The sequence below is a fragment of the Leptinotarsa decemlineata genome, unplaced genomic scaffold, assembly GCF_025532065.1.
Source record: "Leptinotarsa decemlineata unplaced genomic scaffold, Ldec_3_MD MMD2_P_RNA_scaffold_9, whole genome shotgun sequence".
NCBI classification, from domain to species: domain Eukaryota; kingdom Metazoa; phylum Arthropoda; class Insecta; order Coleoptera; family Chrysomelidae; genus Leptinotarsa; species Leptinotarsa decemlineata.
The window spans coordinates 14,989,161-15,016,058 of NW_027412536.1; the positions used below are offsets into that span (position 1 = coordinate 14,989,161).

At 31.8% G+C, this 26,898-nt stretch overlaps 1 protein-coding gene across 6 annotated transcripts in view; it reads right to left on the reverse strand.

Moving 5' to 3' along the window:
• Positions 1-1,184: 1,184 nt before the first annotated feature.
• The window catches only part of alpha-Man-IIa (alpha-mannosidase 2), a 34,662-nt gene continuing 8,948 nt past the window's right edge, over positions 1,185-26,898 (reverse strand). For all 6 annotated transcript variants that reach the window (XM_074170692.1, XM_074170693.1, XM_074170690.1 and 3 more), the window contains 15 exons: positions 25,564-25,926; positions 25,230-25,435; positions 24,877-25,178; positions 24,296-24,482; positions 21,357-21,534; positions 21,007-21,191; positions 18,502-18,687; positions 17,349-17,616; positions 16,986-17,152; positions 16,726-16,929; positions 9,787-9,971; positions 9,332-9,465; positions 2,865-3,140; positions 2,484-2,780; positions 1,185-1,472 (listed from right to left, as the gene is read on the reverse strand). In XM_074170692.1, the coding sequence (XP_074026793.1) occupies positions 1,323-1,472; positions 2,484-2,780; positions 2,865-3,140; positions 9,332-9,465; positions 9,787-9,971; positions 16,726-16,929; positions 16,986-17,152; positions 17,349-17,616; positions 18,502-18,687; positions 21,007-21,191; positions 21,357-21,534; positions 24,296-24,482; positions 24,877-25,178; positions 25,230-25,435; positions 25,564-25,926 (3,288 nt within the window). In that variant the 3' untranslated portion in view covers positions 1,185-1,322. The remainder of the gene's footprint in view (positions 1,473-2,483; positions 2,781-2,864; positions 3,141-9,331; positions 9,466-9,786; positions 9,972-16,725; positions 16,930-16,985; positions 17,153-17,348; positions 17,617-18,501; positions 18,688-21,006; positions 21,192-21,356; positions 21,535-24,295; positions 24,483-24,876; positions 25,179-25,229; positions 25,436-25,563; positions 25,927-26,898) is intronic.

Consider the following 26,898-nt stretch of genomic DNA (forward strand, 5'->3'; position numbering starts at 1 on the left):
AAGGAAAATAGCACGGCCCCTTACCCACTGTAATGAATCAACAGTGTTCTAAGCCCATAAGCAATACATATAATGACCGTATCATACGGATATGATGACCGTTAGATACCCCTTTGACAACTGTAGGTAATGTGAAGTATTGTATGTTATTCCGGATTATCTGCTCGAAAATTGGCATTGGTAGCTATTATTTTTGACGATGAAGAAGCAGAAACTCAAAAAAGACCCGACGCTATTGGATTCACCACACTTCAAGATAACGAGAAAGTGAAGGAGAATATTGGACATTATTTAAGATATTTAGTTGATGATGAGGAAACATTTTTTCAGTATTTTCGAAGGTTTACATTTCAATGGAATGTATAGCTGAATAAAATTGAAAATGATTTACAATACGTTTATACACCGTTTCGCTAGCGGAGACCTATGGTTTAGCAACGTTACGTGCCATGCTTGTTGCCTATCAGCACCGGCAAAATATTCTTGACTCGAATACTGTGATGGCACGTGCATGCTACGCTACGTGCCGGACCGGTGACGGAACGGTCTAGTGGGCGTTGGTTCATATAAATTGTATGAAAGAATCTTTTTTAGCATGTGTCGGTACGTTTAAGGTCATGGTTTGGTACGGTATAGTGGGCAGAGACCTGTATTCAAATTCAACAACTTCATCCAATAATTCAATTATGGCCAGACGGTAGCTAGTTAATTATTGAACTTCACTATGAAACCACAGATAGAGTAAATACGAATTCGATGATTTTTTTGGGACGATGAATCTTCATTGTCTGAAAAACCTGGTTTTTACTTCAACACATTTTAAAATAATTTCACTTTTACTTGTTTACTCGTCACTTGGTAGGACTATTCTCCGAACTGATTTCCAAGCTGACTGTATCTATCTCTAAAACTCACTGCCTCTTATATACATGTCATTAGGACATGTATACATGTCATTGTTCAAACTATTTTCGTTCCTTGAAGAAGAAACTGGCATGTTCCTATGGTGATGATGTGACGTTACGATACTTCGATCGTACCCTTTAGACAACAGAATTGAACCATACACGTTTTATTTAATGTACATTTCAAAATTTCAATGCGTTGGGTTAATCTAACTACCTCTAAAGAAGAGTCCTGTAGATGATTTTTTCATTATTAAAAAAAGGCAAAGAAACAATATATACAGATGTAATATTCATGTTCACTTTTTATTGAGTAATTTTATTTTCACGTAAATATAAAATTGTTTAAAATGCATAAAAAATTATTTGTCAAACTGTAAAATGTGGTTGGTGGTGATGAAATAAAATTTGGAGAATTCAACTTCCTAGTATAAATGCCTGCATTTTCATTGGGCAAATCTCTTGATTTCCATTTAGATCAACTTGAGTGTCTACTGTCAAGAAAGACAATGACGTTTTGTACAACTTTTTATTCATATCACCAGGAATCAAGTTGCTAACATTCACCTGAAAGTATATGAAAATCAGTGTACCCAGCTATGTTAATGTAATATTTACTGGAATTTGTTTCGCGGTACTAAGATGAAAAGTGAATTTTAAGCAAAACATAAAGACAAATACAGATTAGTTATACATATGGAAGTGTTTTGTATAAATTCCTCGATTAATCAAAATATACTCGACTACAAATCAGAACAAAATGATAAATTTGATTCTGCAAAAAAGGAATTTCATGAGGTTTTTGTTGAAATTACGAATTTTTGAAATAGCTTCTCTATTCTGAAAGAGAAACATCAATGAAAGCTTCTAAAAAGGATTAGGACAGTATAAAATTGTAGTAGGTGGTAAAATACCAGCCTATCATACAAGAGAGAATAATATATTTTTTTAAATTTTTTTGGTATATAAAAAAACCATTACCGATTCTGAAAGGGCAAATTTTTAACTTTTGAGCAGTGATGTTTCAAAGATCACAGAAAAATTCTAATTGTCACTCATCTTCCTAGAGTTCTATAATCCTACTGACAAGAGAGTTATGTCACTCCAGCTTGGTTGGTGTAACATACGTCGAGAGTATTACATTTCTGATGACTGGGAAAAGTGCTTGTTCTGGATCTGTTACCAATATGTTCATTTGTTAACCAGCAGTCGCCCCCTACGAACGACAACCCTAAGAAGTCAAAACTTTTGCAAACTACGGATTAACGGGGTCTTATCTTTCACAGTACGATTCGTAGCACAGAAATAATCATAGAAAATTAATAAAAATCGATAATTTGTATCTTTGGAAGGTTTGAAAATATTTTAAAACCTTACTGATACGACTAGAAAACAGTCTGGTTTAATCTGAATCACGTAGTTCTTGAAAAATAAAACAGTGAAGTATCACTCTATTATATGAACGAGGATGTAGAAATATTCTGTAGATAATTACTATCCAAACTGTTAATCTAAATTTGAAATGATGAACATTTGTACTTGAATCTAACGAAGTTTCCTTTTTTCTTTACTACTTACCACTCCTTCACTCAAACGAAATTGTCGGAAAAAAGCTTGATCAGAAAAGCAGATATCCAGAAATTGTCGATGGACAACTAAGCCAACATGTGGGGTTCCTTTCACAAAAACATTATTTTTTAGTATTGGCATAGATATATCAACTCCAATCTCTTGTTTAACAAATGTATAAGCACCATTTGAAAATTCTTCTCCGTCATCAACTTTCAACATTCTTATTATGGGATTTAATAAAGTTTGAGATACTACATGTGAGGATAATGTTGGAAAACCAGCTGGGTGATTTTCAGCTGTTGCCTGAAAAAAAAAATATATTGAATGAACTGATTAAAAGAAAGACAGAAAACCCAACTCTGTTATTGTAAATCCCACAATACTCACCCGACAGTTTTGTACTCTTTTTTCCAATACTATCCTGAAAATATGTCTTGTAGGATGATTATCCAACACACCTTGACCTAAACCTCGATTATCATCTTGATTAAGTCTGCGATCTAACATAATCTCTAGCTGGCCAGGCGCCAGAGAACTACAACCAAGTGGGGTACTTGTTGTTACAGTGAGTCGTGAGTATTCATCTTCGATATATGCCATAGTCGGCATTGGGTAATAGTTTGCTTGTAGAGGGAGCTTCTTGAATCGTTTTCTTCTTACAATCTGAAAATTATTATTATTTTTTATCATATATCAAATGTCTTAGAAGAAACATAAATATATATTTTCGTATATCAGGAAAGGATTTATAGATATAAACCAAATAGTATTAAAGTAATATTTTTTTAGCATTTTTGTGTATGAAATTCTAACCTTAAACAATAGAATTAACATGAAAAATTCAACTACCCATAATTGATATAAGCTATTATTATTTCTAGTGAGATGATTGCGCACATCGAAGGTTAATCCCTACTTATATTATAAACCGTCGCACTGTATTAGTCACAGCATTGCACCCGTGTGGAGCCGGGGCGTGTTTCTAGTACAATATATTTATTGAAATATACTTGACCTAGATCATTTAATATTCTGTAAATGAAAATCAGTCATATAGGAAATTTGTGGATATACTGAGAACAATTGTAATTAACGTCTTCAAAAGGATGGTAGCCAATCGGGTTACGCGGGTGTTTTGCTTCACTCACTGAATGAACTGCTGTGTGAACCGATGGTTCAAGTCGCGCGGCCGGACGATCAATTTTCACTTTCTATTGTTCAACCCGTGTAAGGAGTCACACGTTTAAAGGTAAGACCTTGTTAGTCCTTAGCTTGTCTAAGTTTCGACTTTTGAGAGTTGTCGTTCGTAGGGGGACGATAGCTGCTTATCGGAAAAACAGATTTTAACAGAACATAAACAACAGTGGACAAACACAAATATTTCTCAAAATATTTTTCATTCCACGATTTTGAAGTTTTTATATTTAGATTGAAAGGGGTATATTTTTATATTTGTTTTGTTTGATTTGAAGTAAGAAATATAACATTGACGAGCAGTACTCAAATTGAGATGGAATGTTAGAAGGAAAATCAGTTATTCTAGTCCGCACTGATGAATCACTTGCAGTTCTAGAAAAAACGTTCCCACAATCATATACTTATTAAAGTATATACTATTCACTTTAGTATTAAATTCTTTTGTTTTTATTTCATTCCATATTTCTCCATTTATTGAATCATAATATATATATATATATATATATATATATATATATATATATATATATATATATATATATATATATATGATTCAAAATGTACTTGATAAAAATAGCTTGCGTTTACGCAGCTATTTTTATCAAGTACTTTCTTGGTTTTTTCTCATTTTGTCTTCAATCGAGGACCGCCTGCCCGGTACTGACGATGCCCAATAGGCTGAAACAGCTGTATACCGGTGGCTCTTAAATTGAAATCAATATGGGAATGATCAAAGAGTACTTATCTATTCATTTTATATATATATATATATATTATATATATATATATATATATATATATATATATATATATATATATATATATATATATTATATATATAATTATTGAAGAAAAAAATTATGTTAAGGTACCTTGAGTAACACTCAATATGAAAATGACTAGCAACATAATAATTCTATACAGCTACCTATCCAACATAGATAACAACTGGTAAACTGTTAGATCAGTTGAATATCTGAGTTTTAAATTTTTCATAAATAATGATTCTGTCCAACTGACCAAAAACAATAGTATACATATTTTGTAGTATGTAGTTCTAAAAATAAAAAAAACAAATTCATAATAATAGAACAAACTACAGTAAAAACTTCACCAGGGTCCTTAGGCTTTGGTCTCATATTTATGTCCCTGGATAGGTGGTGGGGTGAACAAGTGAAAATGGGAGCGTGACTTGTAGAAGCACGTTGTGTAATATGAAATGTGCGGCATGACAGTAATGATCTCCATAAATTTGTCAATCTTTATGAATCATCTCGTTTGCTGTGGCAGTTGGGACGTTTTCCAATTTCAATAGCCTCACGGATTATTTTGGCCTGAATAGTTTTTTCGGTGTCTTCAAAGCTTATTATGTGACCCATTTCAAGCTCACATTCACAAGCTCTGTTGGATATTGAGCTGTTGGTCTGGCCAATGTAACAAGGTTTTTCATACATGCCATTGGGTGTTTGTAAAAAAGTGGAAGTTTTATTGTTGACTGTTATTATGTTGTGACTCTATAGACTTTGGCTTACTTTGTTGGTAACTCCCTGAATATGGTAATCAGTCTGGTTATCAGGCAGTTTGGGATGTGGGATATTGGTTTGCTTAAGTTGGATGAGTCTTTGGATTTTGGAGTTAGGATATAGTCTAAGAGCCAGTGAGCGGCTACCTGCATGTATTTGACCAGACTTAGGTTTTTGTACATTGAGGCCCCAATACCTACCGTACATGATATGGGACCTCACTAAGCCCAAAATGGTGGACGCGGTGAGTGCGCAGGTAGGACAGGTATCAATTTTTTAGTAATTCTAAATGCATTTGACGACGTTTGCCGTTTTGATATTTTGAAATATATCATTATTGTGAACGGAAAATAATAATGGCCGAACATTACCTCGCGTTCAACATTGTGGCAGACATATTTGAAAATGTTGAAAATAAATATTTTTGAAAGTAATTGACGAGATCTGCCATTGATACATTTTACTTATTATAGTTTTAAAAACTTATATTAATTAGGGCAGAAGTATTCAGTGCGTTCAAGCATCAGAAAATAACAAAATCTGAGATACTACCGGCCAGATGTCTATGTATTACGATAACTGTTTTACATCGAAATAATGTATTTATGATTTACTTAATCACTGCATTTATTGAAATTAATATTTTTTATGTAGTTCATACAATATTTAAAAATTTTGACAATAAAAAAAGACGATAAATATCAAGGTATATCAAGGTATATTAAGGTAACATACATATTTATAAGTATTCATTATTCTTCATTCATCATCATCCGGGTAATGTTCATCATTGTGTAAATCATCTTCATCATCAATTGAGTCAGATTCTGTGAAAATTAAACGTAAATAGTGAAATATTAATAATTTATAAATAGATTTGAACATATTCGATAAAGAATTGATTTTTATCAACTTACCAGGAATATTGGCGAAAAAAACTCTGAAATCATTGGTGGTGTTGAACATTCACTTTTAATTAGTCATTGACTAGTTAAATAACCAGGTATTTTGTTTCGGTTATTCCTAAAATTTCCTCTCTGAAAATAGCAGCAGCTGCTTGCAAGGTATCTTGGTCTTTTAGGTGCGCAAATAATGAGTCATCAATAGTTGAAACGCCCTTAGGAGAAACAACTTTTCTTTTTTGACATCAAAATTTGAATGCTATCATTAAATTTCTTGTTAATTTTTTCTTGTAAATAATGCGCGGCAAATATTGATGCTTTATCGGATCCTTCACTCAATTCTTTAAACATTTTGAGATACTCTTTATGCAAATATGACAGAAAATAACAACGTCCCCGTTTTATGACATTCTCCTCAATTAAATTATAAATTTCTCTATAAACGGTTTCATGTGTCTCTCGAGAGATATGACATGAAGTACGGAAAGTACTTTTCACCAGTGACCGTTTGTGATTTCTGAATTTTTGTCGACAAAAATCATGATAGTAGGTATACTTCATCAGAGGCAACACTTTGTATTTTTATCAAAGTTTCATTGTGAATTTCAGAATCTGGTTCCAACTTTGATAAGATATTTATTTGAAATTGATTTTTTTTTGAAGTACGTAACGGCTCATTCTTAGACTTAGGTATATTGTTTTTTTCTTTTATCACAAAAAAGCACAAATTCAGGTTTGCTGAAGCCACAGTTTCAGGATTCTGAACAGTTAATGGTTCTGTTGAATACAACTTCATCTATCTCAGTAACGTTCACGTCATTCAAAACGGAATCCTGTACCATTGCATCATCAATTATTGAACTATTAACTGATGTTGATGGTTGTTCAGTCGCAGACGACGACGTACTTTGTAATGAAACTTTTTTGTTGGCATCTGCCAAAAAAAATGTTTTTCTAAAGCTGTAAACGTCTTATAACAACTACTATGATAGCCGGCATCAAAAATATCTTCCGGTAAAATTACATCGTTGTACTTTAATTTATGAAGTTTTCGTAACCTCAAAATATTTCGACATTTTACCATAGTCTCTTCCGAAAATATTAATAATTTTTCAGTTTTTGATGTGTCACAAAAAACACACTGCACTTTATCTATTTCACTCGACATAATGTCAAAAATATTCAACAATTAATAATCCAATGAATAAAATAAAGCAACACTATCAATTTTTTAAATTCACGCAACACGAGGCATCTATATGAAGGTTGTCAAATATACTGAAAACATCTGACGGAAACCATTAGATTTGAGATTATAATAGAGCCCTCTCTGGTATAAATCTTATATTATTCAAATAACAGGTAGTAAATATCAGAAAAAATGTTATAGGCTAGAATGAGTACAATAGTAATACTTTGGAGTGATTAAGTAAAACATAAATACATTATTTTGATGTAAAACAGTTATCGTAATACATAGACATCTGGCGGGTAGTATCTCAGATTTTGTTATTTGCTGATGCTTGTACGCACTGAAAACTTCTGCCCTAATTAATGTGAGTTTTTGAAACTATAATAAGTGAAATGTATCAATGGCAGATCTCGTCAATTACTTTCAAAAATATTTATTTTTAACATTTTCAAATATGTCTGCCACAATGTTGAACGCGAGGTAATGTTCAGCCATTATTATTTTCCGTTCACAATAATGATATATTTTAAAATATCAAAACGGCAAACGTCGTCAAATGCATTAAGAATTACTAAAAAATTGATACCTGTCCTACCTGCGCACTCACCGCGTCCACCACTTTGGGCTTAGTGAGGTCCCATATCATGTACGGTAGGTATTGGGGCCTCAATGTACAAAAACCTAAGTCTGGTCAAATACATGCAGGTAGCCGCTCACTGGCTCTTAGACTAATAGTCGTTTTGACGAAGGGTGGATTTGAGTTCATCTAATTCCTTGGATCTATTTTGGTTGTCAGTTACTTAGCTGGACAATATAGCCCAATGTATTATGTCAAATAGCTTCAACTTCTTCATAATACCAAAATCCATTCCCATTTAAACCATTATCACTCGGACCGAATCTCCCATTTCCCATGTTCCTGAAAACCTAGCTGAAGAAGTTCGGCAAGCTATTGCCTTTAAAGAAAAGCAGAATTTCCGAAATTCATCGTCACATTAACAGATCCTCAAAAACACAAATGATAACCCAGGCATAGTTATTCTTCTGATAGGCAAAGTCAATTCCAGTGTACTACTAACACCACACACTATACTGAGAAGATGGCTACATTACTTGACTCTCCAGAATACCAACCAACAACCAGAGACCCCAACACATACCTTGAAGAGGTACAGAAACCAAATATCCCACTTTATCTCATTGTCAATGCCTTTGGATCCTCACACACACCCTTTCCAATAGCCTAACTCTGAAACTCTTCATTATTCAACAAACGTACATCCTTGCCTGCTCTGACGTAATAAATCTTTTTATGAATATCCCACTATACGAAATTTCATTAGTTCGGACTTCCATTGTCATCATGAAACATTGTCAATCACCTTCAAACAAATATACGAAATTTTTTCGATCCTCGAAACGAAACACCTTCGACTCCCGCCCGCTCCGACCCTCCACCTGTCCAGAGACATAAATACGAGACCAGACTCTTGAGAACCCACAATTCACAAACCCTTCAAGTGTATCACTATCTGAAGCAGATTGAGACCTCAGTATGGCCACTTCAATGTTGAAACATTCAATAATGAAAAACTTTACGTCTTTGTTACCAGGCTTCAGAATCTCAGATTGCTGACTACAGTAGCCTCTCCGAGCATACACACAAGCACTAACACACGTTACAACACAGGCAGACACAAAAGCTACAGGATAATCCTAAGAACATCAATCATTCAATTAGTTCATTCAATCAGTTAATGAGATATAAACTGAACACAACTCACACAAATGATTTGAAAAAAGTCGTAATTTGACCAGAATCATTTGTATCTCATGATTAAAAACATGTTAAAAAATATTGTTAAATCTTTATCGATAAAATTCTTACTACAGAAACTGAGAAATTCAGTTCATCTTAACACTTTTGAAAAATATCTGATTGACTTAGTAGGCTAAGTTTATGTGGTACAGATATACCAATAGAACACAACATTTTTTGGATACCTCTTTATATATGAGTCACTAACATTAAATACTTACTTGGTAACCATTTACATCGGTGAAGAAATCTTCACTACTATTTATATTTGTTGATAATCTCATTGCTAATTCGAAATTACTAGTTTTTTCTATATCCACTAAATTTTGAATCTCTATTCCAAGACTATCGGCACCTGCAATGAGATATCATAATAATAATAATCGTTTTTATTAACTGAAATACAAATTATATAAATACATAATAATATGACAATACAAAATATATATATATATATATAACAGAATGTCAGTTAAAAGGCAGAGTTAAAGTCTAGTCGGTAATAAGATACAAAACACTCAACACTTTGTTGTTTTTTTGAAATCAATTGTACTTTAAATCGAGTCAACAATCTTTAGTTCGGTTATCCGAAAAAAAATTCAGAATAGAGGTAGACTTTGATGTGAAAGGATCGTTGAAATATTATTTCTATTAAATAAACAAATGTTTCACATACCTAGAGTATTATAGAGCATGGTAGTATGATGAATATAAGGCAATTGTACAGACACAGATGACAACAATTGTCCTTTTATCACGTTCACAATAATATTTTCCAACTGGAGGGGAACAGCATCTCCATCTGGTAAAAATAAGTAGGCTCCACTTCTCTCAGAATTAGTGTTGGCTCTTACGCCATACCTACAAAAATCACTAATTAAACATGACCAATTGGTCAATTTCGAAAGAATGATGACTTATTTACAAAATCAGGAATTATATTTTTTTCATCTTCACATAATCCTCAAAGATAGTGGCTCTAAGATAACATGAAAAATGATAAAGAAATTAGTTTGAAAGTAACGAGTTTGCCATTACTAAAAATCACTAATCTTACTTGAAAAATTTCCTATTCAGTAGAAAATTCTACATTACATCAATAAGAAATGCGTTAATACATACTTATACATAATTAATGGAATTAATGGAATGGAATTAGTTCTCTTCATCTCCTAAAGAAATCAACTTAGTTGCAATACTCTACTCATCACACGTTTCACCAACCAAGTTGGTGTCTTCAGGAGATGACTTCAGGTGAGGGACCTGATAAACTATGTTTATTTTTATAGTTGGATTGAAGTAAGTTTGTAATAATCATATTAGATTTGAAATAAAGCACATGAAACAGTTAATTACAAAATATTACTACAAGTAAACAAAACATTCTAATAATCCACTCAGAAAACGGCAAATGTGATTTTTATACAAAAAATAAAGATATAAATCTGAAATCTAACAAATGAATAATAATTACCTGAATTCGAAGTTTCAATCAGAAGATTATGTAATAATACTTTATTTCCGTAAAGACAATATGAAGTTGTATAGGAAACTGTCAACACAATAAAATAAGGAAACTGAAATTATAAAAATCAAATAGGTGATAGTAAAAATCAGACCTGAGGATTATTAAAAAATTCTGCTAGTGTATAACATATATGTTTTCAGTATTTGTTTAAAATTATACTGTTGCCTTGAAGCTAGTGTTCGACCGAAAGTTCGGTTTCGGTCGAGTTTCGGCAAAAAAAAACAGGTTTCGGTTTAGTTTCGGTTTCGGCGGCAAACCTGCCGAAACTACGACTGAAACCGAAACTGCATTCGGGAGTTCCCGCGCTGTGATCGGTCATGTTCGGCGCGTTGAATTTCATATTAGCGACGGAGCGACGAAGACATTTTGCCGCGTCCACGTGCCTAATCATGTCGTGACTGGAGACTTATTTTGTGGTTTAATTTGTTTATTACATACATATTAAGTACCTATTGTGATATTAGGTATCAACTTAAATAAGTAATTTTATGTTTGATATTTTTGAAAAACCATCAATAATATTCAAAAGAAGGATCTACAACTAGTTACTCAAATAAACACCTCACCTATTTTAAGTATTTTTAAGATGCAATTAAATAAGGGTTTGTTATGTTGATTATCAATAAGTAAAAATGTCGAAGACTGCATAATGTTGTGATTTAAAGATAAAAAAATAAAGACTGACTGATTATAATAACGTTTTCTTTATTTTTCTCTCAAAACTTAATCCTTGTAAGGAAGTTTCGGTTTCGGCCGAAACTGAGACCGTTGCCGAAATTCGTTTTCGGTTTCGGTTGTAAAAACCAGTTTCGGTCGGACACTACTGGAAGCCTTCACATACTGAGGAAGATTATTGTAAATTTTTGGACCAATGTATTCTGGCCCAGAATAAGTCACTTTTGATTTCGCAATTGGCTCATCGAACTAGTTTTCGATTCTCGTATCGTGATGGTGAATACTTTTATTTAATGTAAATTTGACCTATTTTTAAACACATGCTCTAGTCAATACTTAAATTAATAAAAAGAGACTTCAGGGAATTGAGTTTATATATCAGATGTTGGCAATGACTCTCCAATTCAGGAATTCATCCAGATAAATAACTAAAAACACTAGTACCATCACTTTTTAAAGATAAGTTACTTACATTGAACTGGAGATTTTAATTTTTTTTTCTGCCGATTGTGAATATTAATAACCAGTGTTTCATCAATGTCGAAAAATAAAGTGTGCCTATTAAGAAAACTGGATACTTGATTTATTGTTCTTGAATATTTATTTTCTAAAATTGTAGTATCAGGTGCAGATACAATTAATAAAAAATCATCAGCATAGGCTGTGTAACTACTGTCTTCAATTATAAAGTCCATGTTGTTTACATACAGAATAAACGAACTAGGACCTAATATAGAGCTCTGTGGTACACCCACTATTATGTTTCTATGTTCAGAGTTGAATTTGAAGATACTTTATTGATCCTAGTTCTGTAGAAATGAATTTATCCAATTGAATGAAACACCTCTTGTACCATAATATTTCAATTTTGAAGCCAGTTTTTCATGATTGACAGTCAAATGCACGACACAAATCACACAGCAGTACTGCCGGACAAGTCACCTCAATCAATATGTGTGATTATTTGATTTATTAATGAAAAAATTGCTGTATTAGTAGACTTTTGTTGACAGAATCCAGGTTTCTTTTGGGTTAACATGGAATGCTGATTTAAAAGTGAATTAAGTCTATCCAGAAAAGCATATTCAAATAATTTGGAAAAGAAAAGCCATATGGGACTGAAACAGAACAATAATTTTCCATCGAAATCATGTCGTTTTTTATGTATAGGAATTACTTTTTCAGTTTTTAATTGCTGAGGAAAAACTCCTTATTTGTCTCAAGAAAATTTTACATTTTATAGACACGTCCAAACCTTAACCCAAATAACTAAAGATAGATGATAGAATGATTTGTAGTCCTGGAAATATCGAGGTTGACAATAATGGGCGGAAAGACGAAACATCACAGTCCTTAGACTTCCACCCTAAAATAAAAGCTGTACGTGAATTGTTATATGAGTCTTTACAACATATTACAGAACAAAATTGGCGAGATGCAGTAAGACATGCAATAGAAGAAGAACAAAAAATGTGGGATCTTGACAATATAATTGATGCGACTGTAGAGACACAACCGCTAATTATTAACCTGCAAGACGACTCGGATTCCGAAGATGATCCTGTTTATTTTGAATTTGAATAGTTTTGTAAGTAATCGTAGTTTATATCATTTAAAAATAGGTATTAATTAAATAAATGTATCTTTTACAAATTGCAAGTAACTTATTATTTTTGAATAAAATAAAGAAATTTATTTAAAATAAAAATACAGTTTACAGTACCTACAGTTTAAGAATATTAATATATTTATTTATTTAAAGTAACTAATGTTTTAATCATATACTCTACGACACTGGTCACTCATTTCCACTCAAAATACCTACATAATCGGATTAAAAGTTTTATAGCTGTATTGTATTTCTTCAGATACAAGGTGGGTTAGTCGAAAACATCTTAAACTGCCAGTTTTAGTTTGGTTTTTGTTATTATATCATATTAGGTGTCCTATCTGTATTTCATTTCTCTAATGAGGGTCAAACTTGCAGTGAGCTATCAACAAATTATGAACGGACTATAGTATAAGAGCTTATCTCGAATCTGCAAGGAACTTGAAAATGGAAATGATATAATTTTTTTAAACTACACCAAAAAAATAATTATGTAAATTTCTTGAAACTTATAGTATGTTTGTTTCCTCACTTATGACATAAAAACAAAAATAGCATTTTCGACCTTGATGCAAAAGTTCATCTTTTCAAAATTCTACCAAAACATCCATCTTTGTTCCCTTGTGAAATCAATCATTGTGAAAAATGTGTAATAATTTTCAGGTTTAACCAGAAATATCAATTTTTGAGAACTCAAAAGAACAGCACACACTGTTAATGAACATTATTTACTGAAATCTCAAACATTTGTATGTATAAATTAACTTTTCTTTTAGGGTGCAGCTTCTTTTGGATCAATATAGGAAAAAATCGAAATTGTATAAAACTAATGTACTACTTGCTCCTCTAGGAGATGACTTCAGATATGATCATCCTACTGAATGGGATGTTCAGTATAACAATTACCAAAAGTTATTTGATTATATGAATTCCAAGCCCCATCTCAATGTGAAGGTAAAATTATTGCATGCATGAACAAAAATGTTAATGCTCCATCTTTTATACTTGAATTTCAACTGCACAAAATATTTTCAGTAACATCTCCCTGGTTTGTGTAAAATATGTCTGCAACTGTTGAATATTTCAATATTCTATTATTATTATTATATTTTTTTTCAGGCTCAATTTGGAACTTTATCTGATTATTTTAGGGAACTCCGTAAAGAAAAAAAAGTTACAGATTTTCCAGTCTTGTCTGGAGACTTTTTCACATATGCTGATCGAGATGATCATTACTGGAGTGGTTATTATACCTCTAGGCCTTTCTATAAAAGAATGGATCGAGTATTACTGTCATATATAAGGTAAGAAAGAGAATTAATTCTACCATTTAGTCGGTATATAGGCTGCTGGTCACATTGGTCACAAAATTGACGTTGAAAAGGTGAAACAAAGAAACAAATGATATCAAAACTTGAGAAGAAGAAGAGACAATTGTAAATTTATCAGTAATATTTGGTTTATAGTTCACTTGAAAGAAATTTCAAATTGAAAAACAGTGCACTTTGTTTCAGCTCTCTAAGTACCGTAGTTTTCCCGTAATTAATTAATAAAAATCGAATGTTATAGGCCGGTGACGTCACGGGCCGATTCTCGCTTCTTGTTCGATTGACCAATAGGAACAATAGAAATAATCAACATTGCCAAATCGTAAAATTTAGGAAGCCTTTAATTATCAATTAAATTATGGAAGTGTATGTGAACCCGTTAACTTTTCAATTAATGATAAATTCTCCACATGGAATAAAATGTACACGAAAAATCATGTTTTCTTGTGCCTTTCGTCACAATTAAAATCTGCACAAGAATACATCATATTTATATTCAAATATATCTCTAAAACCCTTTTAAAACACACACATAAACTCGATGAAACAAAATGTTGCAAGAACAAGCAGAATGGGTCCGATATGACATACATTTTCAATGCCGAATAAACCAATAAATTGTGATATGGGTACTTAATTTTCCTGAGAAAATGAACGATCAATTAAAATTTTCTGTAATTATTCATTAATTTTTTTAAAGAATGAAGCCAGCAAACAAATAAATTACAATAATAAGAATGTTCGAATCCACGAATTAAGCATAAAAATGGACAACAATATTTGCCTTGATAACTGATAGTTATATCTAAATATGATTCTAAATGGAATTTAACGAGCTGTATTTTCAAATAGTTTTCGAGTGCTCATGAACCCTAATAAAATAAATCAATTATGCATTCATGCCACCCACCAAAAATAAGAAATTCAACGTTACTGGTATATTAGTCATGTTGTCATCCAGTCAGCCAGCGCCCTCTGTACTGTATGCGACAATGTGGTATTTCTAATGTCAGTGGTTTCCACACATAACTTCGTATTTTTGTTAAAATAATTTCAAAATGAATGTTGAGCCTAGTTTTGTTAAAGCTGACTCCGACAACTTACCAGAGTCGATTTTGAAATGATCGATGAATTTTGCTTGAAAAATTTGCAATACCTTGGTCTGAAATGAAGAATGAAAAATTGAAACGGTAGGTGGTATATTTAGTAGGTCCCTTATATTCATATGACATTCATTTCAGACTTTGTCTTTTATCGAAGGATCGAAAGTTTTGATTTAATTTTTATTTTAGCACAGCCAACTGAAGAAAACCATAGATCTCTTGTTTCGTTTTTGGGAACACTGAAAAACTTTTTGTCTGATATGGACGATCTGTTTTTACAACTAGGTATAAAACATATTTCAACCATTTTGGTGGTAGTAATGGTAAAATTCAATCCAAAAATAACCTGAAAAAATATTTTTCGGAATGTGAACTAATGACACGAAATATGTAGCAAAATAGGCACCCTCGAAACCTACCTTCTACAAAAAAAAAGTTCTTTAATTAGATAATTGAAACAGTTGTATTCACAACAAAAATGACGTCTGTCAAATTGGATCATCAGATCTGTGATTGGATATTAAAAACCAATACACTTGGCAACTCCGCTCTAGACACAATCAATTTTATTGAACAACAAACAAGTGGCCAATTTAAATTCTTGCTTTTCGAATTGTTCTTTTTTCTGCAAATATAATGAGATCTTGGAACCGATTAGACTTGATAAGTATAATATACCCCTAACTCGATCAGTATCATTTTCCATAGCATGAAACAAGCCCATTGTGATATACGATATTGAAGAATAAAAGCATATATGATCTACATACAAGATAAAATACATTTTAAGGGATGACTAAATATGAACATATAAAATGTATGAATTATATATAAAACGTAAATATATAAAATATATGAAGTATGATGTATAAAATATGAAAAAATATATAATGTGAAATGTGCAGAATGTCAAATGAATGAAATATAGATTAATGTATGAATATATACAGCAACAATGAAATGGGAAATTATATTGATCAAATGTGTTATACTTTTTTACTTAGGTAATACGAGATTATCTCTAGTTGCCAAAACTTGGTATTTACTCAGGATCACAGTACTTTCTTCAGTGTGACAATTGTTTAATTATTATTATGGATAGTTTCAACAGGTTAATTGGAAAAATCCCTCTCATAATTAACCAATTGGAAGTTATTATGAGTCAACTTCGAGAATATTATTAAATGTTGCAGAAATGTTGAGAAACATACTGTTCTGTTTTGTCTGGCAGTTGTATGCTAGACAAAACAAAAATTCCAATATCCGGATTGTCGAGGCTTTGTTAAGATTGAGAGATAATAGAAGGCTTTCTCCAAGAGGGAGATTAATGGGACATATTGAACACAAAAACTTTTCAGATATATTTTCTTACTTGACAAAATCCAAATGAACAGGAACTGTACTTCCCCCAACGTTAATAGATTTCAGTAGTCCTAATTTGTTGAAAGAGGCAGTTACTCTACTATTCTGCAATGTGAACTCAGAGGAACTGGGAAATGTTTCAGTTTTGAATTGAATTGGAACTTGAATATCTCCGTAATAGTTGAAAATGTTCACTGAAGAATACACGGTTTCCCTGCGAAATTAACGAAATTAGCTTCTGATAGTTCCTTGTATGATGGAACAGCTCACTTAGGAACATTAATTTCTTCTAGTGCATTCACTACATAACTCACAAGACCCAGCGGTGGTACTTCAGCAATAAATGACAATTGATATTTAGTTTGGGAGATAGACGAAGCATACTCAAAAATTGGCGAAATTTGACAAATCACACGTTTTTCTTGAAAGTCGATCACCTGAAAAAAGCGGAGATTTCAATCAAATTTTATGAATAGTTGAAACATAACTATAGTTTACCTATTTAACTGCCAATCTTTTTAATATTTTAAAAAGATATAAACTGTATAGTGATATGATTCATTATTTTTTATCTGATTTTACAATCAAACCTCAAGTGAATTTCAAAACTCTGAATCCTACACTTTTTCTTACCTCGACAAAAGGAGTAGAAACATGAAATGTGACCATTTCCCGTCTAGTAAATGTAAGAGAATTGAAAATTACAATATTTTTGGTGCGCATTTCTGGAACTCCAATTGTTATCTGGTAATGTTCAGAGAGAGAATTGTGAGAATGTCTAACATCATCAACATGGTAATAGCTGACATCTTTGGTGGGAATTTCAGCACCTAACCCTTTCAGCAAAATATGAGTGCAAATCTGAATAACTTTCTGACATCCATTTATTGCCGTTATCATTCTGAAAATTAACTGTTCAATATAAAATACTCTGGATAGGGATACTAATAGAGATATTTGACGGATACATTTTTAAAAGGCAATTATATGAATTCAAGTAAGTTGAAAAATATAAATTCACATATATATCACATATAAATTCATGTGAATGATATCAAATAAAATGATTTTTCAAAGCATCCAAATAACTTTCATACTAACTTACTTCTACCCACTTAGAACTTTATATAAATCAATGATTTAAATCATATGACTTTCTACCTACTTGAAGACTAATAATTTTACCAGAGTTTAAGTATAAACTAATTAGCAATTTAAAAATTAGGAAAGACATTTGACAGAAAAACTCATTTAAATGAACATCTACTAAAATAAAATTTCTGAAGTTTACATTTTTAATTATGGATGAGTCATATAATTCAAATTATTAATTTATATAAAACACTAACTAGGTATGTATAATTTAGATAGTATGAACGGGCCTGACAAAGCTATTGAATAGTTTAAGATGTAAACTGTTTGGTGAAAATCTTACAAAATTTTACTTAAATACGTTAGGTTTTTTCATCTAGTATCAACTGATTTCATCATATATTTTTCAATGCATAAAATATCTTAGGTGAATTCATTATAAATTGCTGGTAAAATTAAAATAAGTGTTATTTGTTGGATATCACTATACATCTGATAACTACCTAAAATCAAAATGATCAGGTCAGTTGAACAATGTCACCTCATATCGACAATAATCTTGGTCAATTTGTAGAAAGTAATACCTCATAAGTAAAAATATACACTAAAGACATACTAATCTACTTCACTCTAGAAAAAAAACAAGTAAATGTTTATGAAACAGAATCACACACTAGTCTTACAATAAACTCACTTATTTGCATAATCTATAACAACATGATTTTTCGCGGTGCCAGTTATTGCGTCATGGTGTTGAAAGAGCGATAAAGATTTACGAGCATTTGATATTGTTTCCAGCAATCCATGATCTTTTTCTACAATCCATGAGTGTCCTGAGTTTTTACTGAGATATGCAAGAGTGTGTATGGTCTCAGCAGCCCTGAAACATATAATAAAATTCCTTTCTGAGTAATACTAGCGAACTGTTTTATAAAACAGATTTGTTTCATTGTCTCTATACATATTTATTTTATATGCATCAGAAATTCCGGCCAAACTCTTACCTAATAACAATTTCTGTTATAGACCTTTTCTTTTCTCTAATTTTTACCAGTAGTTTTTCAGCCTCAGACAGCCCCCATTGAATCCCCTTTTTCTAAATGATCATAAATAACGGTGATGATAAATTGAACTTTTTAAAAATGTATCAGAAATTGCTGCCAATTAGTACAGGATGGATAATATTATCAAAATTATTAGAATTGAAGGGGTTATATTTTTAGGAGTGATTAATTTTTTGGAAAAGAAAGTTTTTGGCTTTCTACTACTCCATCCGATACAAAAAAAGGGATGAGAGAATCTTCCAAAGAAAGGAAGGGAGTAATCAATTTGAAACTCTATACATGAATGTGTAGATCATGCAAAGAAGTAACTTTCAGATACAAACTGAAAGAAAGTCCTCCTGAAACAGCTACTTTCATATAAACATTGAATTACACAAAAGAAAATAATTTTTTCGAAACAAATACTTCTATATGAACACTGAATTATACAGAAGATACTTTTCTCTACTCAGTTTGTATTTCAAACATTTGTTGTGGAATAAGAATCAGATATCATTCACATGAGTTCTACTTTGAATGAATGGTAATAAATTGTACTCACATAGAACACTGTCACCCTCACTGGTATACACCGATGTTTCGCCTTAAGACACTTGCCCTAAGGCTCTTCAGTACCAAATTGGGTAACATTATAGAAAATACACACACTTCATTCATGAATTACGATTTTGAATGTCACTGAATAAACTTGATCTGCTTATGTCATCGATGACATCGTAATGACATTCATTCACCTATTTGATTTAATCCCAGCCAAGAGGAATCTTATTTGAATTGAAGGGGTTACATTTATAGGAGTGATTAATTTTTTGGGAAAGAAAGTTTTTGGCTTTCTACTACTCCATCCGATACAAAAAAAGGGATGAGAGAATCTTCCAAAGAAAGGAAGGGAGTAATCAATTTGAAACTCTATACATGAATGTGTAGATCATGCAAAGAAGTAACTTTCAGATACAAACTGAAAGAAAGTCCTCCTGAAACAGCTACTTTCATATAAACATTAAATTACACAAAAGAAAATAATTCTTTCGAAACAAATACTTCTATATGAACACTGAATTATACAGAAGATACTTTTCTCTACTCAGTTTGTATTTCAAACATTTGTTGTGGAATAAGAATCAGATATCATTCAGATGAGTTCTACTTTGAATGAATGGTAATAAATTGTACTCACATAGAACACTGTCACCCTCACTGGCATACACCGATGTTTCGCCTTAAGACACTTGCCCTAAGGCTCTTCAGTACCAAATTGGATAACATTATAGAAAATACACACACTTCATTCATGAATTACGATTTTGAATGTCACGGAATAAGCTTGATCTGCTTATGTTTATCTTTCTTTGGAAGATTCTCTCATCCCTTTTTTTGAATCGGATGGAGTAGTAGAAAGCCAAAAACTTTCTTTCCCACAAAATTATTAATTATTAACAAAATACTAAATAAAAAATTAACATAAAAATAAAATAACTAATGGAAATTAGACAAAAGTCTTTTTAATTCATTCAAATCAAAGATGTTGCACAAGTGCCTAATGGCTTAACTTTTTGCGCGGCATTAGCTGTGTTGGTTGTTGTTTTTATCGTCAGGTATATTCTACACATACCTACAAAGTCGTAGATCTAAATAATACTTTGCCAAAAAGTCGTGAAAATGATACTCGTGAGGATCAAGACACGGAATGAAACCCGGAAAAACAACGCATCACGGTAAGACCTACAAGGTTGATTAAATTGGATAAAAAGTTTCCTATTTTGGGGAACTAGAATGATGCCTTTTCAGAACGAGAATACCTGTGGTAGTTTTCAAAAATATTCTCCAAAAACTAGAATTGTCGAATTTTGTTTTTTGGATCTACTGCCTTCATTTTGAAGGTCCTTATTTAAATGGTCATAAATGTAATTAGTCAAATTGCGAAGAGCATTTTATGTTGATGTGCGTTTTCTGAAACCAAAATGTTTTCATTTTTGCCTTGCTAGATTTACTGATAAATTTACAATTGTCTCTTCTTCTTCTCAAGTTTTGATATCATTTGTTTCTTTGTTTCACCTTTTCAACGTCAATTTTGTGACCAATGTGACCAGCAGCCTATATACCGACTAAATGGTAGAATTAATTCTCTTTCTTACCTTATATATGACAGTAATACTCGATCCATTCTTTTATAGAAAGGCCTAGAGGTATAATAACCACTCCAGTAATGATCATCTCGATCAGCATATGTGAAAAAGTCTCCAGACAAGACTGGAAAATCTGTAACTTTTTTTTCTTTACGGAGTTCCCTAAAATAATCAGATAAAGTTCCAAATTGAGCCTGAAAAAAAATATAATAATAATAATAGAATATTGAAATATTCAACAGTTGCAGACATATTTTACACAAACCAGGGAGATGTTACTGAAAATATTTTGTGCAGTTGAAATTCAAGTATAAAAGATGGAGCATTAACATTTTTGTTCATGCATGCAATAATTTTACCTTCACATTGAGATGGGGCTTGGAATTCATATAATCAAATAACTTTTGGTAATTGTTATACTGAACATCCCATTCAGTAGGATGATCATATCTGAAGTCATCTCCTAGAGGAGCAAGTAGTACATTAGTTTTATACAATTTCGATTTTTTCCTATATTGATCCAAAAGAAGCTGCACCCTAAAAGAAAAGTTAATTTATACATACAAATGTTTGAGATTTCAGTAAATAATGTTCATTAACAGTGTGTGCTGTTCTTTTGAGTTCTCAAAAATTGATATTTCTGGTTAAACCTGAAAATTATTACACATTTTTCACAATGATTGATTTCACAAGGGAACAAAGATGGATGTTTTGGTAGAATTTTGAAAAGATGAACTTTTGCATCAAGGTCGAAAATGCTATTTTTGTTTTTATGTCATAAGTGAGGAAACAAACATACTATAAGTTTCAAGAAATTTACATAATTATTTTTTTGGTGTAGTTTAAAAAAATTATATCATTTCCATTTTCAAGTTCCTTGCAGATTCGAGATAAGCTCTTATACTATAGTCCGTTCATAATTTGTTGATAGCTCACTGCAAGTTTGACCCTCATTAGAGAAATGAAATACAGATAGGACACCTAATATGATATAATAACAAAAACCAAACTAAAACTGGCAGTTTAAGATGTTTTCGACTAACCCACCTTGTATCTGAAGAAATACAATACAGCTATAAAACTTTTAATCCGATTATGTAGGTATTTTGAGTGTAAATGAGTGACCAGTGTCGTAGAGTATATGATTAAAACATTAGTTACTTTAAATAAATAAATATATTAATATTCTTAAACTGTAGGTACTGTAAACTGTATTTTTATTTTAAATAAATTTCTTTATTTTATTCAAAAATAATAAGTTACTTGCAATTTGTAAAAGATACATTTATTTAATTAATACCTATTTTTAAATGATATAAACTACGATTACTTACAAAACTATTCAAATTCAAAATAAACAGGATCATCTTCGGAATCCGAGTCGTCTTGCAGGTTAATAATTAGCGGTTGTGTCTCTACAGTCCCATCAATTATATTGTCAAGATCCCACATTTTTTGTTCTTCTTCTATTGCATGTCTTACTGCATCTCGCCAATTTTGTTCTGTAATATGTTGTAAAGACTCATATAACAATTCACGTACAGCTTTTATTTTAGGGTGGAAGTCTAAGGACTGTGATGTTTCGTCTTTCCGCCATTTTGTCAACTACGTATTTCTTGAACTTAGATTTGTGTTGCCGGGCAATTTTTAAAAGTTCTGCTTTAACCATTCCATCTTCGTAAGGCAGGGACTTATTCCGCAGCCAGTCAATGATATCCTGTTTCTTCCACGCAGTCGTTGGAAGTCTTTCAACTAGTCGTGAATGATAAGGTGCATTATCTAATACTATAATGGAGTTTGGTGGTATATGTTCAATCATCTGCTCAAAATACTCTTCAAAAACATCAGCTGTCATCTCCTCGTGATAGTCTTTTGTGCTTTTGGATTCAAATTCCAACAAACCATGCTTAGCAAATCCTTTTTCACTGCCAATGTGAGAAACTATTAATCTACTGCCTTTACCAGAGGGTGGGGAAATACCAGTGGACCAACCTTCCATAAAGGCTTGCCTGGAGCTTGATATATTTTTATCTGTCCAAATTTTTGTGAGAGTATGACCTGCGTTTACCCACGTTTCATCCTAATAGTAAATTGGCCTTCCTTCAGCCCGAAATTTTCGTATAGATCTTAGATACTTTCTTCTCCAACATATTATCTCTTCCCGGTCAATCAAAAGTGATTTTCGGTCTGATTTCTCCCACCGGAAATTTAATTCTTTTAAAACTTGCCACAATTTGGTTCGTCCGACATGAGGCAAATCCGGGTCGTCTCTAACTTCTTGTAAAATTTTGTTTAAGTTGGGTATTTCTTTTTTGTAAAAAAATTCGTAAATTTTCCTTCGAATACCATTTTTGGCAAATTCATCAATTTCAATAGGTTTTCTCCCTCTCTTTAAGTATTCGTTTGTATTTGGGTTAGCTATACCTTTTTTTTTTCTTTCTGATAGGAACCTATATATTGTTGACTCCCCTACGCCCGTCATGTTGGCACAACTCTTGATTATGTTCTGAACAGTGTTTGTGGGATTCTGAGAAACCAGAGCATCGTGAACGTTCAAAACAATAGTCTTCTGTCTTGGTGAATAGACAGACTTACTGACTGTACGCAACAGTACCGGTGTAAAACTTGATGATGTTGATGATGATGACGAAGCCATCGCGAGCAATCAAACAAAACAAGCAGGAATGAAAGGTACGTATATGTTTGTAGGAATATGAAAAAAAGTTACTCACGCACTGCACAAAATTCGCAAAATAAATATTAGAGACGTTAATTACTGCCGTAGACGCCGAAACACCAACGAGCCGTAAATTAAATGCGATTAAAAAATGTACTAAACCAAAAATTATTTTCGTTCGTAACAACTTCACCCTTTCAAGGCAAGTTTCGAATATAAACTGAAGCTTTATATTTAATGAATAAACACCTCAGGAACCTCCGCCTATGATTTTACGAGTTTTACGACCGTTTTATGACTTGGGCCCTCATTTTGTGCTATCGACAAATTATGAACGGACTATAGTAGTATTCCCCCAACAAACATAAGATTTCCTTTTCCCTTTACTTCCGGAAAAATCTGAACGCTAATGAAAACTAACTATAAAGTGCTATATTATTATTGTACAAGTTATTTAAAAATCAATCAAACAATACTTTTATGAGAAAAACGAATTAGGTATTCTTTGTTCAATTTCTCATCACGACGGATTTGGTGGATGATTGTTTTTTAAGAACTCACTAAAACAGAACAGAAGTCTAGACTGGCAAATTATGCATCGAAAATCAATAATTCATTCACCTATTTTCAATATTTTTATCAGTTATAACCTGTGGTGATACTCTCCAAGGACAACTCATTCCATGAGCTGGAAGTCGTTTGAAATCAAACTGACAACAAATTTTTGGATCTGGTCCACAAGTATGAGGAATGTCATAAGAATAAAAAGGCATCATATGGGTGAACATATCAGTTTTACCATTACCATCTGAAATGAGATTTAATGTAGAGTATAAATCGGTAGTGACATGGAATACCTCTAAAATTCTTTTTACTATATAAAATCAAACCTCATATCGTGGACTAATGAAAAACTTAAAAACACATGAAAAAAACTAATGTTTTGGTAGAAATTGAAGAAATAATTTGTTTAAAAGTAAAACAAAATTCTGAAAGGGCTAAAATAAATTCTACCAGATATTTTCAACTAAAATAAAAGATCAAATGTCATGACAACACAACGAAAGTAATAATGTAATATTTGTGATTATTGTTCACGTATTTCCCTTTGTCTGTGAGAATATACAAGTTTATAATGAGCAGTAAGCATAAAAGGATTTCCACCTATTGGTCTACCATGTCATCGAGAAATATCTTAATACCCCACAACTGTCTCCACAGAAATTCCAACTGCTGTTCTTTTGCTAAATGCTTTTTAACAGAATAATGAACTCGTTGAATCAACATATTCTTCAAACCCATTTCTTTCAGTAAGGCAGGTTGGGTCAAACTCAAACCAAATGGGTCAATAGACCAGTGACTGACTGGAGTATAATTCAAATTTTCTTGAAGCCACTGATGGCCCTCTAGGAACTGGTTCATGATCGATATCCAGTGTGAATTTGCCTCATCATTCATCACCCAACCTCCTGATACTATTTCTAGTTGATTATTCCGTATCAACCTTAAAAAAACCTGGTAAAAAAATGGCAGACACAAAATATGTCTATACTACCTTTTCACTGCTTCCTTATCATCCTCCTCTAATTCATCCCACCACATAGAAAAATAGGAAATTTCTGCCCATATAAACTTTCTTCGGGGATCTTCAGGCAATTTCTTCAGCATATTATCTAAAATATGCTTTGTTTGTGTGGTGTAATATTCTTCCACAGTTTTAATCCAACCTGGATCATTGTGAGAGTGAGGAACAACGAACACCTTCATTGTAGAACAGTAAAATAACTTGAAATATATTTCTTTTTGGAAAGTCAGATAACCATTATAATTCCAGGATACATAAAGCACTGGATACTACAAAAGTAGGCCAACGAAACTAAAATACCAACCTTTAATTTATTTTGTTTATTCCATTCTTTTTCATCAACCTCAATTCGCCATCCCTGTTTCCAAACACCACCATCAGGATTATCAAAACTCAAACTTTTATACACTTCCAACATTTGAATGTTCGTTTTGGGTACAACACTCAATTGAATCGAACATTTTTTATCATAAATATTATCAGATACGACTTTATGCCTTTCTCCAAATAGTTTTGAAAACATTGAACTATTTTTTTTCCAAAAAGCAGTTGAACTTGGTTGCAATAAATTATTCATTGCAAATTTTATTTCTGATACAGCATTACGGTGTTTATTCAAATCTTCTTCTATTCGTTTTATTTTGTTTTCGAAATGAAGCCATTTATTCTAAAAAAAAGCACCTTGTTGAATAGAATATAATAGAAAAATAATATCATAAAAATATAAGTGAGACACCATTTTCCATAACAAACCAGAATAGTCTCATAATAAGACTGTGTACTCGATTTTTAACTGAAAATGTATTTGAATTCTGGGATATGTATTGTCAATTTTGGTGACTAAGTGGGTACTAACTACGTGCCATGTCTGGCATAAAAATCTTATCATACTAATATTATTAAAGTGAGAGTTTTATGTGTGGATGTTTGTTACTCCATCACTTAAAAGTGATTGAACGGATTTGGATTAAATTCGTTACCCAGGTAGTTTACAACCTGGCTAATTTGATAGGATACTTTTATACCAATAAATAAAATAGCTCAATGACTGTTATCAATTTATGTTTATACTGAATACTATACTTATCTATAAATTGATGGATGTAGCCATTACTACGTGGTAGGAAACCATAATGAAGAAAAGAGAATTGAAACTTTCTATGTTTTTGACCATTTTTATAAAAAGTGGTAAAATTAGTAAAAAACATAGAAAGTTTCAATTCTCTTTTCTTCACTATACTTACCCTTTAATTATTATAAATTCTCTCCTGCTCAATTTATGTTATCCTATTAATAATATAAGTTATCTTCTAGTCGCGACTTTCTTTACTTGACTTCAGGGTCCAGAAATAAATAAAAAAATTGTGGATAATAAAAAAATCCTTGCACTGTAAAAAAAGGTGCAGTTTTGTGTTCAAGTGATTAGGTATTCAATATAATCACAATATTTTTTTGATGCACACATTCTTAGTTGATATGCTTCTATAGACCAAATTCAATATCTATGAAAGCGTCGATTGCAATGATTTGTTTTGATAAAAAATTTTGTCAAAAACATTCAATCAGTTTATCATATATCCTGGAATGTTATCCCATCTTCATATTTTTTTTAATTGAAAAAACTATTTTCAGGATACTT